General features: G+C 45.8%; 1 protein-coding gene across 1 annotated transcript; it reads left to right on the forward strand.

Annotated features, from left to right (window-relative positions):
* Window positions 1-946: 946 nt before the first annotated feature.
* On the forward strand, window positions 947-15,594 carry fscn1a (fascin actin-bundling protein 1a). The gene is made up of 5 exons (XM_070848238.1): window positions 947-1,834; window positions 11,844-12,000; window positions 13,204-13,325; window positions 14,804-14,971; window positions 15,386-15,594. The coding sequence occupies exons 1-5, from the start codon at window positions 994-996 to the stop codon at window positions 15,592-15,594; spliced, it is 1,497 nt and encodes a 498-aa protein (XP_070704339.1). The 5' UTR covers window positions 947-993.
* The last annotated feature ends 4,160 nt before the right edge of the window (window positions 15,595-19,754 follow it).

Consider the following 19,754-nt stretch of genomic DNA (forward strand, 5'->3'; position numbering starts at 1 on the left):
AGAGCAACAACAACACTGGGAGAGAAATAAGATACAAACCACTTCTTCTTCGACCTCGTGTGTGTGTGTGTGTGTGTGTGTGTGTGTGTGTGTGCGTGTTTTGATCAAAAGGAACCTATTAACTGTGCAGCTGCTGCTGATATGACTCCTGCGCTTAATATACTTGCATGTGTATGTGTGTGTGTGTGTTCACGCTCATGCATTTGCACTGAGAAGAAGCCAGTGTGATCTGTTTGGCCTCTTTGTTTATGGAGCCGGGCCTTTCCTGCCCTCTGATGTGCTGCTCAGGCCATGAATAGAGCTTTGTGTGCGGACGCACTCGCACACAAACCCGTCCTCATGATTTGAATGCTGAGTCCATTTGATCAGGCGCACAGAGAGAGATATGATGACGACGACGATGATGATGATGATACAGATTCCCCCTATATGTAAAGTGCAGCCTCCTCTCTTGCCTCCTTGGCACACCTCTTCTTCTTTCTTCACTTCTGTGCACGCACACACACACACACACACACACACACACACACACACACACACACACACACACACACACACACACACACACACACACACACACACATACACACATACACATGCACATACACACACACACACACACGTACAAGATAAAGTAAAAGAAAAGAAGAGATGAGGAAGAGGGGGGAAAACTTCTCTCCAGCTCCCAGATTTCTCTCCATCCGAGGGGGCGTGGCCTGCAGCCCAACGTCACTGATGGTTATATAGGCTGCAGCTGTGGCGGCGGGCTCGCGCTGCTGAGACAGGCAGAGCACTGAGGACCGGCGGCGCGCGCTCACAGACTCCCACTCAGCAACACACACACATACACACACACACACTCCCCAAACAAAGAGAAGCACGCGAGGCAGCTCAGCATCCCACCCTTTCAGTCCAGAGCTCACTTGCAGAACCGCCCCCCCCCCATCCCTCTCAGACAGAACCGGTCCGAGGCTCGAGCGCACAGAACCGACGATGACAACTAACGGCGCGTCTAACGGGACCAGCGACATGCTGCAGATCCAGTTTGGGCTCATCAACTGCGGGAACAAATACCTCACGGCGGAGACCTTCGGCTTCAAGATCAACGCCTCCGCCACGAGCATGAAGAAGAAGCAGATCTGGACTCTGGAGCAGAGCGGCGACGACTCCAGCGGGAACGTGTTCTGCCTCAAGTCACATCTGGGCCGGTACATCGCCGCCGATAAGGACGGGAACGTCACCGGAGACAGCGAGAGCCAGGGCCCGGAGTGCCGGTTCATCATCACCGCCCATGATGACGGCCGCTGGTCCCTGCAGTCCGAGCAGCACGGCCGCTACCTGGGCGGCACCGAGGACCGGATCATCTGCTTCGCCCAGACCGCCTCTGTGGCGGAGAAATGGAGCGTGCACATCGCCATGCACCCTCAGGTGAACATCTTCAGCCTGACGCGCAAGCGGTACGCGCACCTGAGCGACAAGGTGGACGAGATTGCCATCGACCGGGACGTCCCGTGGGGGGTGGACTCCATGATCACGCTGGTGTTCCGCGAGCAGCGCTACCACCTGCAGACCTCCGACAACCGCTTCCTGAGGAACGACGGCGCGCTGGTCGCCACCACGGACAAGAGCACGGGCTACACGCTGGAGTTCCGCTCCGGCAAGGTGGCCTTCAGGGACTGTAGCGGCAGGTACCTCGCGCCCTCCGGGCCCTCCGGTACCATGAAGTCCGGTAAGAGCGCACGCGTGGGCAAGGACGAGCTGTTCGTGCTGGAGCAGAGCCACCCGCAGGTCGTGCTCACCGCTGCCAACGAGAGGAACGTCTCCACCCGGCAAGGTGGGTGTGGTGGTCCGGTGTGGTGTGGTGTGGGTGACAGCTTGTGTGTGTGTGTGTGTGTGTTGGTATCTCATCCTCCTGGCAGAGGAAGGGTTAAAGTGAAGGAATGTCGGACTGCATCCCCCCTGCACACACACACACACACACACACACACACACACACACACACACACACACACACACACACACTCACATCCTAAAGGGTTGGGATATAGGACATGTAAATGGCCTACATATCCACACAGGCCTGTGCTGCTGTAGAATGACCAGTCTGACCACATCCTTAGATATGAAAATGACTCAAACACACTAAAGGCCTGTGACACACCGAAGTGCATTTCACATCCACTGCCTCCAAAAGCCCACTCCAGTTTAAACAGAACTGATCCACGAGTGTTGTTCCATGTTAGCTGTGTTGTGTTTTCACTGAGTTTTACAGACAACTATGAAAAGAGTGTAACAAAGGAGGGCACAGAGCCCAGGGCCCTGTTAACACACATACAGCATCATGTGCACGTGGGGCATCATTCAAATGTAAAACAGCCTCGAACTGGCACAAAGCAGAGCAGCTTAGAGGGGAGGAAACGTGGTCCTGTAAGGTCTCGGACTGCAAAATCACTACGTGCAATACGTGCTTTCAGATGTTTTATGAGGAGATGCTTAAAAGAATGTTATCTTATGCTACATTACATTATTTTATCATCCTTTAATCTATACTGAAACACTTCACTTAGAACATCCACTCTTTTTTCCTGTTAGCCAGAACTTTACTCAAAATGCTTTAGAACAAAACCTCTACCGTCAGTATCTTAGTCTTATTTCATATTTTGATACATACGGCTAGAAAACAAATAAAATAAAGGAATATTTATAATGGCATCTTCCATAAAACATAGGTGTTGGACACTGTTTGTGTGATTTTGGGGTTTAGCTACAGAACAGCTCACATCTGAATGGTCTGAAGTGTAATGAAAATGCCTTTTATGCCTGTTTTAAAAAGAGCCGTCCCTTTATGTGTTTCCTTCCTGAAGCTGTATGATAAACAGCCTGGATAGAAATGCAGAATTGGAGCCTTTTGAAAGCAGCTGACAGACGATGGTTCTTCAAATCGCTCAGATATGAACTGCTGTGTGTATGAATGAGTAGAGGGTAGAAATGTAACCTGCTCACTGTTGGTTATTTTCCTTGGTTTCTTCCCTTTAGATCTCTGTGTGTGTGTGTGCTAATTTTGTGCATCTGGTTTTCAGCTGTAAGAGTGAGTAGTGATACAAGCCTGTCCCTCCACCTTCTCCCTTCCCTCCTTTTTTTTTCTTCCTTTTTTTCCCCCCTCTCACGCCTCCTTACTTTTTCCAACTCCTCCTCGCTATCACCTCCTTTCACCTCCTCGCCCTCTGCTCCTCCCTTCCTCCAATTCTTTTTTTTTTTTTTTTTTTTTGCCTCTTTCATCGCTGGTGTCTTCTCCCATCCTCCCTTCCCTTCACCTCTGCCTCCTCACCCTCCCCCTTCCTCCTCCCCCACTCCTCCAGCCTTCAGGCCTTGTTGCTGTGTGTCTGAGGTCATTAGCGGTGGCATCCCTCATGCCGTACAGTTCACGGGCGTCTAAATAGGAAATAAACGTTTTGAAACGAAGCTACGGCCCTTAGATTTAAGGTCCCCAGTGAGCGTGCGTGAATCATGCTCCACAGACGTCCTTGAGTCAGCACAAATCGGTGTGATCTGGGTAGAGACGCCTGAGAACGTGTGGAGGCTGTGGCCGTCTGGTGTAATGAATGATAGGAATACACTGATTGATGCTCTTTAAATCTATATTTAGCTTCTGGTCAGAGGAGCACACTGGTGAGAATACTGTGCGGTTTGGTGGTTTTACTTCCTCTCAGAAAGTGTGATCTGTCTATCCTTTTGTTTTCCCCTCCTGTCTCACACTGAGCCTGTTTTGTTCTCCCTCCCTGCTTTTGTTAACTTGTCACGAGGATATTTGTCCACTTCTCTGCCCGTCATTTTTCTCCATAAATGGTGCTTGGGCACAAAATGGAGGCCAGTTTTAAAGGTTTAATAAAAAAAAAAGAAAAAAAGGGTCATGAGATGGAAACAAAGTTTAAGCTGATCTGTTGGAATTGGAGGATGACGTCCTCAATAGTGAGAGCTTGAATTGCTCTTTAATAATCCCCAAATGGAAAAAAAGCTCATTGTCTGTGAGATCAGATTATGTCTTTTTATCATGGCGAGTGCAGCTCACTTTAAATGCCACAGCAACATCCTACTCGCACTGTGACACTAAAACGATCAACGTTAATGCATTTATTCAGGACGTGTCTTTGGATGCACCAGTAAAAAGTCCTGTTATGATGCGTTTTTAGTAACTTGAATGGGGAAACTTTTTGTTCCAACTGTCATTTAATCACTCTTCGGCATGCAGTTGCTGGTTACAGCAGCTAAATCTTCAGTTTACGTCTTTTAGTAGTCGGTATGATTAAGTAAGAAGCTTGGGCTGGGCTCAGTTTGGCTCTGCTAACTTTCATTAACATTAGTCTAAATAATACAAGTCATCAGTTACACCACTACAAACATCACTGATGTTTCCTCCACACATGTAGAAATGCTCCGGTCTGCTGTGATGGATTGGTATCTGCACTGATACTGACCTCATGAAGCAGATCAGGTGTCGGCCATGATGTGTGACCGATCCACACTAACGGTGCCGTGTGAAGTTTTCCTTTTAAAAACACACAAGTTATGTTGACATTCAGTGTTTCTCAACAAGTCGCTGTGTCTGTCGAGGTCCAGCAGACACGTTGAGCGCATTTCCTTCCTGCATTCAGATTTATGAAAAAAGTGAATACTACAGCGCTTACATCGTCGTTTGCTGGCTTTCGCTCTTCTGTTTTTTGTTGGCATATCTCTACATTCCTTTGCGCGTTACTGATGTCAAGTTATGTTCAGCAGAATGGTGTGAAACCAGCTGCAAGAATGTATTGCTTGTGCATGCCAATACAAACAAAGCAGGGTAAAGATGATGGTTTTAATTATTGTAAAAATCTGCTAGATTTCTTTTAACACCTTGGTCTATATAATGTCCGATAATGGTGGGAAATTCCCATTACAATTTCCCAGAGCCCAAGCTGACTCATTTAAATTGCTTGTTTTGCCTGAAAGTCAAAGATATTTGGCTGACTATCACAGGAGATGGAGAAAACTTGAGAAGCTTGAGAACCAATGGATTTTTGGCTTAAAAAAAAAAATTAAAAGCAAGCATCTGACCGACTCATTTCAGCTTTAAAAAATGTTGCTTCACAGCGCTGCTAGTGTTACAAACTTCAGAGAGCCTTTTGATTGATTTGATTAGTGTTTCCACTAGGAGTTGAGTCACTGACTTACTTTTCAGTGCCACAGAAGTCCCTAGGGTTATTTTACCGTCATAAAAATGATCCCAATGAGTTTCGCTCATCGACTTAAACAGATTTGGGAAGAAGACGGTGACACAGTGACTTGAGAGGTCAGGCACTGATGCGATGCCTTGCCAAATGACGCTTGTGGAGGTTGGGTGCTCTCGCACCCTTCCCCGCTCTGTCTGCCACCCTGCACCTCCAATCTGTCCACGATGAGCTGGAGGTCTGAACCTTTAGAGGAAGACCTCGTTCAACCCTTCCGACAACTGGATCATTGCGATGTGGATTAAATGTTGAGCGGAATTAAACGGGCCCCAGATGTTTTTCAAATCGACAGCTGCTAATAACTCCCCTCTGCAGCGGCGATTTCCCTGACAGACCTGAGCCAAGATGGCAGCTGAAGTCTGCTGGCTTTCATTAGCAGCCGAAAGGTTTCTGACGTGAGCGGGCTCAAGTGGGTCAGTCCAAAAGCTGCTTTGTCCAATCAAAGCCGTTGACTTTGCGACTGGCGATTTAATGTTTATAGATCGAGGTCAAGACCAAATTCCAGTTCCGACATTCCTCATTAGTCGGGGTCATGTTTTGTTGAGGTCTACTCGGGACACTAAAACTGATATCATAACTTATGAATGATTGACCCATTGAAGACCCATGCTGCACAAAAATAGCTGAATTGTCCTTTAAGTGGCTGTAATTGACAACATTGACTAACCACATGTAAAAACCTCAGTCTAACTGACCTAAATTGGATTAAATGATAAACATTTTGCAAACAACTCTATTGAGCGACTCCGATGTTGTAATATTATTACAGTTCATTCTGGGTTGCGTGTTGTTTTGTTGAGAATCCAACATTTCTGCAAAGAAATCACAAGACATTAATTTCTGGACATCAGCTGTGGTGCTGCCAGCAACTGTTTAACCCTGTTCTCGTTCTTGCATCTATCGTCATTTCTTTTCTTCCTGATCAATAATAACTTGACCTTGAATAAACCCATTAAATTCAGGCTTACAGAAGAATGCAGTCTTGTCATGAAGGGTCCTCCTACCTCTCCCATCCATTTCCTGCGAGCACCATTCATAATTGCCACTAATCTGACCGTTGCCCATTTGCTGCCTGTAACATCCACTCTACTCATCCCCAGAAAGAACATTGTCACAAATTCCCTATTTAACGGCCCTCACATGGCCTGAGACACAATTATTAGTCAGTTGGCCTGAAGCTCAGTGGCCTTTTAAGTGGGCTGTTCTGCCCTTAAACTCTGCAAGTGTGAGTGGAGACTGAGAGCTGGTTTGTCAGCTTAAATGGATGAGAGCAGTTCATATCCTGTTGGCTACTGGTGTGACCACTGAGTGCTGACTGGTGTTTGTAACCGTTGGTCCTCTCTGCCTCTTAGAAGAAATGGTGTGGTGGAAATGGGAATGTATGAAGTCCCTGCAAATCTTATAAGATCACAACTAAGGCAACATGAAAAGATTTAAAATGCCACACAATTATCTGGTTCACACATTCAGTTATATATATTGAGTTAGCTAGCCTGACTTTCTCCAAAGGTAACAAAATAAGAGATTGGTATCAATCTTCTCATCCTTTCCTGTTCTTTATGCTAAGCTAACCGGGGGCAGGCTGTATTAACTGACTGAGTGCTATCAATCTTCTCTTCTAACTCTCAGCCAAAAAACATATGAGGTTATTTCCAAAAATGTTGAACTGACTTTTGTAGGCCACAGTTGTTAAAAACAGCTGCTCCATGTTGAAATTATTGTTGGAAAGCAGATTTCTCATAAAATTCTAAGTTTTTGCAAGCTCTCACTGAACTGAAAATCAGTCATCTCATCAAACCAGAGTTACAATCAGGCTTTGAATCATATATTGTGACTGAGGCTCCATGTTGTGTCTGGCCATGATTCAGCCCTGACACCCTTTCTGTATCCTTCACCCCCCCACTGGCAGGAAATGAAACATGAGACTCACCACTCCGACCTTGGCTGGTGTGTGTGTTAATCCCTGCAGGGTAAAGGGTGATGATTTGTCCCTCTACAAACAACACACTCATCTCACACACCCACACACACACACACACCAGTTCAGGGAAAAAAAAAAGAAAAAAGAAGGGATGCAATCAATTTATGCAGCCTTGGTGGAGGCTGGCATGTTGATGTTTTAACGTGTTTATCGACCCTCGGTGATTTGTCTGTGTGTTTTTTCATAATGTTATTATGCGTGTGTGTGTGCTGGGAGTGTGCCATACGTCGACTGCAGAGTGCCTGGAAACGTCTCCCCCTTAATGTCGTCTCCTTTATTATAGGTTAGGGTTCAGCTGGTCTCCAGTGTGTCATTCTGCCCTGCACTGGGTGTGTCTCCACATTAGTGCCCACTAACTCGCAGTCCAACGGTATTTCAGTTAATTTTTTTTCGACACGTTGAATACAGAATGGGCTTTAAATCCATTTAGCAAAAGATGTTGGGCTTCCCCGAGCAGAACACCGTGTGTCTCGCATGTCTGACCTCATTTTTAGACTTTTTTGCAGTTGTCAGGGGAAGTGGGAGGTGTGTGTGTTCAGTTTGTCCATACTGTATGAGCAGCAGTGTTTACAGTCAGTACAGTATTCAGTGTGTGGGCTGGCTGGCCCGTTGTACACTGTGTGTGTGTTTGGATCAGAACAAAGGATGATGATCTGTCTCCCTGTTTGTGCCCCAGCTGGTCGCCTCCTCAGTCAGGCCTGCTGAACAATAGGACGCACACACAAACACACACGCACACACACACAATTGCACTTGATACAATCGCGTGCGTTCACAGCAGGCCTCTGGTGCTGGCTCACAGTAACCGGAGCCAACAATCTGTGCCTGCCGCCATCAGGCTGAATGCGGTGGGTGGGGTGGACAGAAAGATGGAGGGGTTGTTTTGAAGATTGTGTGTGTGTTTGATGTGGCTTGGGTGGATTCTGCATGTGTGGTCACTACTTTTGGTGCGGTCTGCTGAAGAGGGACACTTAGTACAAGTGTCAGCAAGTGACGACCCTCTTCCCTCCTCCTCCAATAACTCCGTGAGCATCACTAAGTGATGAGTATAGACGTATCTGGGCATGTAATGCACACACACACTCACACACATGGATGAAGCCTGACAGGCAGCCTCAGCCTCTCTCTGGGTCACGGCTGAAGCGCAACAGGCCTCAGTGTGAGTGCTTTGTCTCTGTCAGTCTTGTATTTTCATGTGCTGTGTGTAGCCATCAGTATTTTTCTTTCCTTGTGAGAACTTGTGACGTGTGTGTGTGTGTGTGTGTGTGTGTGTGTGTGTGTAAAGATGAGGCACTACGCCTCTGACTGCAATGAAAAGAGACCAACACTTCCTCTTACCCGCTATGCCCTATGGCTTGCTCTAAAATTTCACCACACTTCCCTCAAAATTCAGGTTTGTAAATTGTGTTGCCGAGACGATAAACCTTTTTGATTTGAAGTTGAGTCTTCTTTGTGCTGTAAAAGGATTTTTTTGGGGGGGAATAATTCATTCAAACCAGCTGAGTAATAAACAGTTCACAATACAGCATTCCACTAATGTGTTTAAAGTGTGGCTTTAGATGGTTAGTTCCTGTTTTCATTTAATGAAATTCATGTTTTTCTCTGTAGTTTTTCTCAAAACTACAATTTTTCTTAAGTAACAGATAACAAAAAATAGTTCAACATTTTGGGGAATACATTTATTCACTGTCTTGCTAGAGTTAGAGACAGAGTTGGAGTTAGACGCACAAAGTTAGACATTACTCAGTTAGCTTAGCTTAGCATGAAGACTGGAAACAAGGGGGAAAGCTAGCCACCTATTGGCACCTATAAAGCTCACTGACATAATGTATTACTGATTTGTCAAACAGTAAAAATAACAATTTACCGTTCATTTTCAGTATTTTTTTTTTAATTCCAAGTTTTTCTTTAACTTTTTTTGAATGAAGTCACTCACTTTGTGCTGTTTGTTATTTATGAGTCCCTAGTTGACAAAGAATGTGTCCTTTTTTTAACTTTTAACTTCAGGTTTTGATTAAACATCACAGATTAGTGACATACATGACTCAGTAATCCAGCTGTGAGTGGGCAAAAGCGTCCAGCGTATGGTTACGGTCTCTCCCCCTGCCTCTGTAATAAATGGGCTCTCACTGCTACTGTACTGAGTGTCTGTGTTGGCCGAGCAGGAAGCAGCGAGGATTAAAGGGGAGTTCAGCGACGTGACTGATGATCCTGGAGGCGAGCCGAGCCTGACCCTCTTTTTCTCCTCATCTTTCCTCCTCTACTCCTCCTCTAATGTGTTCCTTCAAACCCTCCCTGTCTGTTGGAGCTAAACTTACATTTCATCTTCTTTGACCCCCCCCCCCGCACCATGTGGTTTCCATTATGGTCGGTTATATTTTCCTTCTCAATCGTGAAGTAAGTGTGCATACGTGCTGCGTTCATATATAATGTTTTTTTTTTCATCTGTTTTTCAGACACAATATGCGAGCTGTAATTCCTCTAACACCTTCCACAATGCTTTTGCTGGGGTTCTTGTCTATCTTTAATATAAAGTACACCTTTGGCCTCAGTTGGAGACGATGGCGTGCAACTCATTTTGAGACACCATGTGTTGTGTGAAAGGGAATGCCGACCAAGAATACTGTGAAACCGCGGTGTCAGTTTTGATCCTTGTTTTAAACTGCCCACCATGAGTCTGATAATGTTACAGGAGCCCAATGTAAATAGGCACAATACTCTTTTAACTAAGGCGCAAACTATTTAAGGCAATGTACCACCTCTGTGAAAGGACCAGCAATATACCATTATGACCTGTCGCTCACACTAAAGCCATCATTTACAACTTTTTTTATGCTAAATCTGCAAAAAGTCAAATTAAGTTGTAAATCTGTGCTGAGGGGAAAAAAAAGAAAAGGCACTCTACTGCTTTCCCTCCATAACTGGGGAACCCAACCCTCAAAGAGAAAAATACACAACCAACCCATGGTAATAGTTTTCCCAGTCCCTCTGCTGAAAAAATCATGACCCGAAAGAATTTATCCCCAATTTTAACACACAATGACATTGTTCTTTATTATCACCAGTATTGTAGGGCAGATTTCCCTCCGACATAGTCCACTGCAGCCAGTTGGGAGGTTGTAAGAGAAACATGGGGGGGGGGGATGAGAAAGTGGGGGAGGGTGTCACACATGAAATGGGAGACGGATGGGGAACACATGAGCATTCTGGTTTGTTTTCTCAAACACGACTTTCTTTCTTTCTCCCTCTCTCCGTCTCGTTCCCTCTCTCACTCTGTACACATTTACACAACGGTCCAGTGGACAGTCTATCTCTCTCTCCATCCAGCCCTCGAGCTATAGGTCCAACCACGCCGTGACCTCATCATACACAATGGCACGCATTGTGTTGTATGAAGTGTGTGTGAGGGGAGTGGTACACTGGAGGGTTGTGTATGTCTTCATCCTATAGTTGACTCATGTTTATTTACCTCTTTGTTGCTCTTAAAGTGCTTTCGTGGGGGTGATGTGATTTTAATGAGGTCTGGTGTTCTGTGCACATGCAGTCGCATATACAGGCACACACGCTCGTTTGTAATTCTGTACTAGTGAGGACCCTGGTTTGACTTGATGCATCCCAGCCCTTTCCCCTAAACGTAACCATCACAACTGAATACCTAACCCAGGCCTAGTCTAACGTGAACCTGAGTCTGAACCCTTAACCAGCCCTTTGCAGATCAGTACAAATGTGAGGACGGTAATGTCCTCACGTTCCAAAAAATCCCACACACACACACACACATACCTGTAACTTGAGCGTGATTGTCGCACATTGTCCACCGCTTCACCTGGCTGAATCTTTGTGCGGTACTGGGAGCATAAAAATAGCCAACTGATTGAAAGCTGACGAAAGGTTTCGGCACATTTAAATCTGGGCAGTTAATCACTTTCATTGCTGAGCTTTCAGTCTGTCAGACCTTCATTGTGGGCGCCGCGTCGTCCAATACCTGCAAAACTCATTTATTTTCCCATCAGCCTCAGCTGTACCTTGTTGAGCTCTAATTTGCAAACTTTAGCATGCTCACACATTAAGTTAAGATGGTGAACATTGTAAAGATCATACCTGTTAAATGACCTAAACAATTAAGTTGGCAAAACTGTTGGACATTAATTTTCTGTTGATGACCTGCTGCTGCCTACACTGAAGGTAGCTGCCTGTGAAGTGAAGATTCTTGTGGTCTTGTGGGTTTTCTCTCTGCGTTTGGTGACCGTCCACCATGACGACTAAGCCTTTGAACTGGACTGAGGTCTGTCTGGACTATGACAGATGTGTGTTGGTGTGTGTGGGTGTGCAGCTGTGTGAAATCCTTCTCTAATCCAAGCTGTCTGATGTTGCTCATTTAGTATGTCTGATCCTGGCCAGAGGATGGGGGCGAGTGTGTGTGTGTGTTAGCAACTAACAGTCCGATACACACACACACACACAATGAGGTACAAATGACTTCCAACAGCCCTCTTCTGTTGCCGTTCACAGCCTTCACATGTATGTTGGACTCATGACTGCCCCACTAGCCTCCATCTTAGCTAACCCCTCCTCCCAACCATCTGACCCCATCCAGGTATGGACCTGTCAGCCAATCAGGACGAGGAGGGCGACCAGGAAGTGTTCCAGGTGGAGATTTGTCGTGAAAATAGAAAGTGCGCGTTCAGGACCGCCGCTGGGAAATACTGGACCCTGACTGCCAACGGTGGCCTGCAGTGCACCGCCTCCACCAAGTAAGTGTCGCATACATTGGTGTGTCTCTTATCAGATGCTCCACTGAATCTTTAAAAATTCACCTCAACCACACCTACTCCAATCTGTCTGCTCTCAGAGGCAGCGATTGTGTGTGATGATGGGGGAACCTGATACTGGTCCATCACAGCTCTTAGCCTGTAGAGTTTTGTGTGTGTCTGATGGTGTGTGTGTGTGTGTGTGTGTGGGGGGATTGGAGAATGTGTGTGGGAGGCTCATGTCATGCCTGCGGCATGTTGTGGGAGATTAAGCGCGTTTGTGTGCGACCTCAACCTGTAGAGAGTGATTTTCCTTTATGTGCAGTGGCTCTGTCCAGCCAGAGTGCTGGCTGTTAACCTTTGACCTTTGACCTTTCACACTGAGCTCCTGGATGATTTCCCCGAACAGATGCAGGACTTGGTACTTGAGTACCAAGTAGAGCGCTTTGTTCCTTTTTATTGAACGTTTACAAATTACCTTTTTTATTTTTGAAAATCTCAGTATTTTTAATCCAAAGATGGAAGCTGCAGATGTATAGTCATCACGCAGATGTCCAGGCACAGGAGTGATACAGGGCACAACAAAAACCTGATCAAGATTGGTAAGGCTAGTGTGTGTCCTGAGTTGACTCCATGGTCGTTTTTTTTTTTTCCTTTTTTAAGATAAGACGCAGCAGAGTCAGTGGTGGACACTCTGCAGAGCGCTCTGCAGGAAGTACACCAAATTCCTCCGTCACATTCTTGAGATTTGACTCGGTTCACCCCTCGCGGATCAGACCACAAAAATCTTCTGTTTCATCAAGTCCTCTTGCAGCCTGAGCAACCATTTTGGAGACCGTTTCAATGCTTCTCTAATAAAAGCAAAGTGAGTTCTGACCCCAGAATGTGACAAGGAAATAAAACGCCTCCTTTGTGCCAAGTGAAAGGATTAACAAGCTCCTTGATTCAACTTAACCAAAGACTACAAGTGAAGCTTATCCCTCTACCCTGAGCCTAGCTATCCAATTACCCAACAATTACTTAAGATCTGGATAAAGCAGCCGAGCAACAGGAGAGCTAAATGTGACTGTGTTTACACCCGACACTCACAGATATCCAGTAGCACAGTTGCAACTGTGCTACTGGATATCTAACTGCCATGTAAATTTAATTATCCTTCTTACCTCCTAATGCTTTTACTTTCCCTCCCTCTCTTTCCCTCTGCAGGTCGGCTAATTGCTACTTTGACATTGAGTGGCGTGGGAAGAGGCTGACTCTCAGGGCTGCTAATGGGAAATACGTCGCCGCCAAGAAAAACGGCCAGCTAGCAGCCACCATCGACTCTGCCGGTCGGTGAGATTTGTTGATTCAGCCGTTGAGACAATGACACGTAGCTAAGAGATTTACTTTTCAGCAGCAATTTGGGGCGGGGGGGGGATTTCAACACTGCTTGACAGTAGAGGAATTAAATCATGGCTGGATGTTCCAGTTGTTTCTTGGCTTCAAAGGCTCTTCTGAGGGCGGTTCTGTTTCGTAACAGTCAAACTCGTTGGGGATTCAGCTTTGTTGCAATCTTTTTGTTTGTTCCTTTGCCATGTTCTTCCTGAAGTTAATCATGTTGATTGGAAACATCATGAGAAAACTCCTGAGTGTGCAGACTCACTGATTAGCCTGAGCAGTGACACCATAAAATGTACTCAAGTACATATTGTACTTAAGTCATTTTATGCTGCTTTATACTTCTACTCTACTACAATTCAGGAGGAAATATTGTAGCTTTGACTCCACTACATTTATCTGACAGTTGGGGCATCTAGTTACTTTTTCTAACGCATAAAAAACAGTGGCAAGCTCAACGTTCAGTTTGAAGCCAGGGAGCCTCATCATGTTTCTCTACGAGTCGTTCGTTCAACCAGAGAGAAATTTTTCTCTGATTGTTCTGAAAAAGTTAGATTATATTATCTAAAAAAGAGCCAGAGAAACTACAGATCTGTACAGCGGGACTTTCTTCCCCACTGTCATTAATCATCTGACGACTCTTGTGACTGTACGGCAACCACTGGACTAATCTATGGAACTGTATATGAAGTTATAATCGGCTCCATCTCGAGCGGCTAAAGGGGAAATTTTACTAATGATACTTTATATTTTTGCTTTTGAATGGAGGAAGTTTCTTTGTAATTTAGTGTGTTTGTAATCAATGTATTGGTACTTCAGGTCTGAATACTTCTTCCACCACTGCACTGAAATCTCAAATCGGAGAGCTTTCTAATGAATGCATTTCTTGAAATGACCAGCTATTCCTTTAATAACACCAGCTCACCCAGACTTTATAACACACACACACACACACACACACACACACACACAGTTCAGCCATTAGAGCAACTGCATTCATTGCCGCAAGACACGGCATCGTGTCAGCAAGCAGATCAGAAGACTCTCCGATTATAAAGCAGGTTCTGTGTGTTGGCATTAGTGGATCAAAGCTGGAGCTTTGACTGCGTGCTGCAGTTTCTGATGAGAGAGCTGTTGGCTACTGCGGTGCTCTTTTTAGGGTATGTAGGACGCCAAGTTGCTTTGCATACATTTTTAATGAGATGTATGAAAACTCTGCGCACTAAGCTCAAATGGTGAGCTGCAGTATGATGCAGAAGCCGCTCCTGTAGAGCAGTGTTGGTTTTTGAAAGTTTGGTATTTTGAATATTAGCGCAAAAGCAGATGTTTGATTAAATGCACTGAAATAAACTGAAGTCTGGATGTCAACACAGTAGTTTTTACACTCTGACCTTCCAGTAAAAATGTTCCTCCCTTTGTCCGTCTCCAGGTGAGTCTGAGGAGTTCCTCATGAAGCTGATTAACCGCCCGATCATCGTGCTGCGTGGGGAGCACGGCTTCATCGGCTGCAGGAAGGTGACGGGGACGCTGGACTCCAACCGCTCATCCTATGACTACTTCACTCTGGAGTTCAGAGACGGAGCCTACAGCCTGCAAGGTGAGTGCAGGCGTTCAGCTGACGGCGCATAGACGGTCAGTGTTGGGTGGAAAGTTGCACATGTTACACACACGGCTAACACAAAGGTAATGCCTGTCAGAGCACGCGGAGGGACCTCCTGCAGGCATTCAAGGGATTAAATCATTTACTCTTTAAGGGATTTTCATTATGGATTTACTCATGAGGCGTTTGTGCCAAAAAGAGGGATTTGATTCGGATAATTTCCCCGCCTTCACATTATGTAATTCAGACAATGCAATTTTAAACCAAATCTTTTGTCCCCCTCCTCCGCTGGTTTTCACACCCTTCCCCCACCTCTCTGCCACATGACACCCCCATACACGTTTCACTCTTGCTTTCACCATCTTCTCTCCGCCTCAAATCCGTCTGCTCCCTCTCCGTCTCCTCCCGCAGACTCGACGGGTAAATACTGGATGGTGGGTAGCGAACAGTCGGTGGTGAGCAGCAGCGACACACCCGTCGACTTCCTCTTCGAGTTCTGCGACTACAACAAGCTGGCCATCCGCCAAGCCGCAGACGGCAAGTACCTCCGTGGCGACCACGCCGGGGTGCTGAAGGCCAACGCCGACGACCTGGAGGCCGCCACACTGTGGGAATACTGAGGCAAGCGTGGCTGCAGTCTCCTGCGATGCTGTTGAATGAAGTGCAGCAGCGCAGCATGACAGCACTACCCGTCCACACATCTACCTATCCCCCACCCCCCATCCCTTCCTCATAGTGTACCCTCAGATGTTGATGAACTGCACAGAGAGAACAGGAAGGATAGAAGAAGGAAGGAAGGAGATGCACCTTTCTCTCCTGCCTCCCTTTCCTTCTCCTCATCCTTCCGTCCTCCCTTTCCCAGCTCTGCTCTGCAGCGCCGACCTGTATCTGTTGCCATAGTTACCATGGGGCTGTGCACTTTTTTTTCCTGCTCCGATCTGGTTTGCTGCTCGACCTGTCACTCACTCCCTCCTCGCCTTACCATTGGGCCATCCTTCTCCCAGAGCAGAGCAGAGCCACGTTTAAAGAGTCCCCCTCCCCACCCCGCCCCCGCCACCTCCTCATCTGAGTTAACCCCCTCCCCGCGTCTTTCTACTTGTCTCTATTGTCTGTGTGAGCAGCACATGGTGGCAGTATTTATGGGATCGACCTGGTCTGCCAGATCTGTTTCCATCTGATCTAATCTCCCCAAACAGATCCAGCTAACTTCCTGTTAGCTTGACAAAACAGGTGGAAAAAGTGGGTTTGTTTTTTGAGCGCATGGCTCATGTAGAAACAGATTTTCTGCTTCTATCAGACCAGGTCTAGTATGTTTGTTTTCCTGAGCAGGCCCTGTTGCCTCTGTGTGATGACTATGTGATATAACTGGAGTGGATCTGATGGTGATAGAGATGGAAGATTATGTAACTGACAGGTTTACACCCTCCCCTGTTCATCTCAAGTGTAAAATATTCAGATGTAAAACCAGTTTCCTGTGTTGTTCTCTAGCTGTATTCTCATTGGTCGGCGGGGATTTTCCTGGACCAAACAGGATGTAGGAAGTTAACACTTGTCACCCCCCCCCTTTCTCTCCACAACCTGAACCTATTGTCCCAAGTACAGTATAAAGAAATAAAAATAGATATGGTGCGGACACATATGTTTACTGCACTCACCTGTCTTACTGGAAGAGTAAAAACACTCAGTTTGATTCATTTCTTTTTCTATGTCCAAGGCACAGACATTATCATGGGTAGGCGTACAATAGGTAGCCATAGCAACTGGAGTGAAATGATTTATAGAGCCTTTTTGAAAGCTGCTTTTTGAATCCCTCAACCAAACTTGCACCTCAGCCTTTATCTAGACCAAACCTTTGATACTGGATTAACCAACCATCATCTCACACACAACTGGAACCTGGTGCTACTCCGATAATATTTCATGCCATGTTAAGAAATATTGTAGACCTGTCGAGCGTCTCGCACACCATCTGGACTAACAAATACTGATTTCCTGCTGCATCTTGAGAGCCTTTTCCGCATAACCGAAAGGGTTACACTAGTGCCCTTAATAATCTAAACCTGCTACTTCTACAGTAATTATTATCATGACCGCCTTTACAATGAGAAAAAATGTATGTTTTTGTTGGATTTTTCTGCTCCCGACTCGAAAAAAAAAGAAGAAATGTTTATAAAAAAAAAAAAGAGCAGAGTTTGAATTTGTTATTTAACTGTAATGTCTGTGATGCAGTCATGTAGCACATTACATCCATAGGTCCTCCTTCTTTGATTCTCTACCCTTCAGCAGTCTGCTTACTTTAAGAGTTTTTATAATACTGCAAAGATTATCTGGGCACCAAGTCCTGAATTACTGGTCTCTTCTCGCCCATCATCATCATCATCAAATGTTCCTCTGATATGAAAACCAATCATCGTAGCCCCATGAAATGATTCGTGATTGTAGCCAGCTCTTCAACAAGTCCGTCCAATTTTTTTCCTCTCTGAAGTTTTGACCTTTTTTTGCACGAAGGGCTGAGAATCTGAAGCGAATAAAAAGGAGCAGTTATCCTCGGAGAAGCCAACGTCTCCAAGGTAACCAAGACCAAGGCTTAGACAAACGGATGTGGAAGGGTAAACATGTGGTAATGACTGTGCCTTACTCTTTTTGGGCAGTAGGAAAATAAAAGATGAAGAAAAAAAATTTAAAAATTATAGTCCACATCTTTGCTTTGTATAACTGGAAACTTCTTTTTGTATTATTATTTTGTATAATTTTTGATATTGTGGATTAATCTCTCTCTCGTGCCATTGGTTCACCTGAAATCCAACGACCAATAAACTGGGATTTGGAACGCTAGACGTCTCGCTTCGTTGTTTGTCATTGCTTTTCAATGTTCCCCTTTTTAAACAACCTATTAAAGCGCTAGTTCACATCACACATAATCAGTAGCTCCATGAGTGTGAGGTGGAAAAGGTGAAAGGTCTCTGGCTCTTGTTTGTTCATGCATGATGATTTAAACCTACAAAACACGATGATAGTCGAAGTTTAACCTGCACAGTTCTGTGAACTGCAGCCTTCTGTGCTGCTCATTTCTCATATAATCGTAGTCGCTCATACTTGGACTCCTGCCAGTTTTCGACCACAGCAGCTCCATGTGCTGTCCCACTTACACACAGACAGATATATGGAAATGCACACTTTTTTCCTGTCTCCTGAATAGAGCCTTTGTGTTGAAACATTTATTCTAGTGGAGAAGAAAGGGCAACCCCCTCTAAAGATCCATACGCACACACATGAACACCATTCGGGGCGGTAATGTAATGACGGAGCCTCCAGAGCAGGTCTCTAATCCAAACCCACCCCATGAGGCTGGTAGATCCCAGAGGAACACCCAACATGGCAAAACAAACACACACCACCCCTAAATCTAATCTCATCCCCCTCTGCTGCCTCATGCCCACCCACACCCACCTAATCTTTCTCCCCCCTCTCTCTCTCTCTTTGCTTGCTTCAACAATCCCTCACACTCTGTCTCACCCACTGTTCTCTCCTCCCTTTTTTCCCTCCTCCCTCTGAACAATTCTGCCGAAAAGATGACTCACTCAAAATATGACCGAGAAATGGGTGCAGTGGTTTGTGGGTAAAAATGTCAGGCTGCAGGCAGAGCCAGCTGGTCGTCTCTCTCTCTCTCTCTCTTCCTCTCTCGCTCTCTCTCTCTTTCTGAACAAATGACAGTGAAGCGAGGGATTGGGGGGAGGGTTAAGGGAGGGAGGCTGTGTGTGAAATGGCCGCCGTCTCCACCCACCTCTGAGTCCCCCTACACCTCACCCGATTGCCCTGTTACCATGGAAACACCAGCTGCTAGAAGCTGGAGAGGCCTGAATCCTAGAGGCGAGCGAGTGCGTGGCGTCGCCAGGGCCAAAAATGTCAAGAACCTTCATTACATCCAAGATGCAGGCTGATTGAGGAAGGCTTGTGTGGTTTGAGGGGGTGGGGGGGCAGAGATATTAGGGGGGTTGGGATGAGGAGCCCTGGGGAGCAGCGGGAGGAGGAGGAGGAGGAGGATGGGGGCATCTGCCTTTGATCAGAAAAAGCCTCATCATTTAGGAAACAGCACATGGCCGAGCTCTGCTGAGCTACTCCCAATCTTCCCTCTTCTTATTTTCCTCCCATGTAGTCGACTGCAGACTGTACCTTCTCTTTCATCTGTCATCTGACCGCCTCTCTGCTGGCTCTCCTCGCTCTAATCAAATCTACATCCACCCGTGTTTCTCCATCACTCACGTGGCCAGTCAGTGAGTCAGTGGGTCACTGGCTCAGTCAGTAATCTCTTTAGGGGACATGAAAGAGCAACATGGGTCTGTGCCGGATGAAAAGCAGGTTGACTCACTGAGACAGATCAGCCATCAGAGACAGAGAGGGCACGTTTGGCATACTTTAACGTCTATCATGTGCTGATCAGTACCATTCAATGAGCCTCTAGCTTCAAACATCTATCTCGTCAAATAATTAACCCTCACCAAACACAAGAGTTTTAGGTAGTTAGTTAGTTAGTTGACTGCCAGACCAGTCTCAGGCAAATGATTGGGATTGTGGTGATGATCCAGATATCAATTTTCCACTATGGGACGTGATTATTATAAAGTGTAAATTATAGATAGTGTTTGTTTTTTTTCGATGATACAGTTGGGAGCTGCAGTATTGCATTGTAAGGAACATGCAAATTATTAGAAATAAGTTATATGAAAATATGAAATGTAAATCTTCCTGCCGAGCAAAAGAATGACTAGCGTGGCGTAGC

This window comes from Pempheris klunzingeri, chromosome 17 (assembly GCF_042242105.1).
Source record: "Pempheris klunzingeri isolate RE-2024b chromosome 17, fPemKlu1.hap1, whole genome shotgun sequence".
Taxonomy (NCBI): domain Eukaryota; kingdom Metazoa; phylum Chordata; class Actinopteri; order Acropomatiformes; family Pempheridae; genus Pempheris; species Pempheris klunzingeri.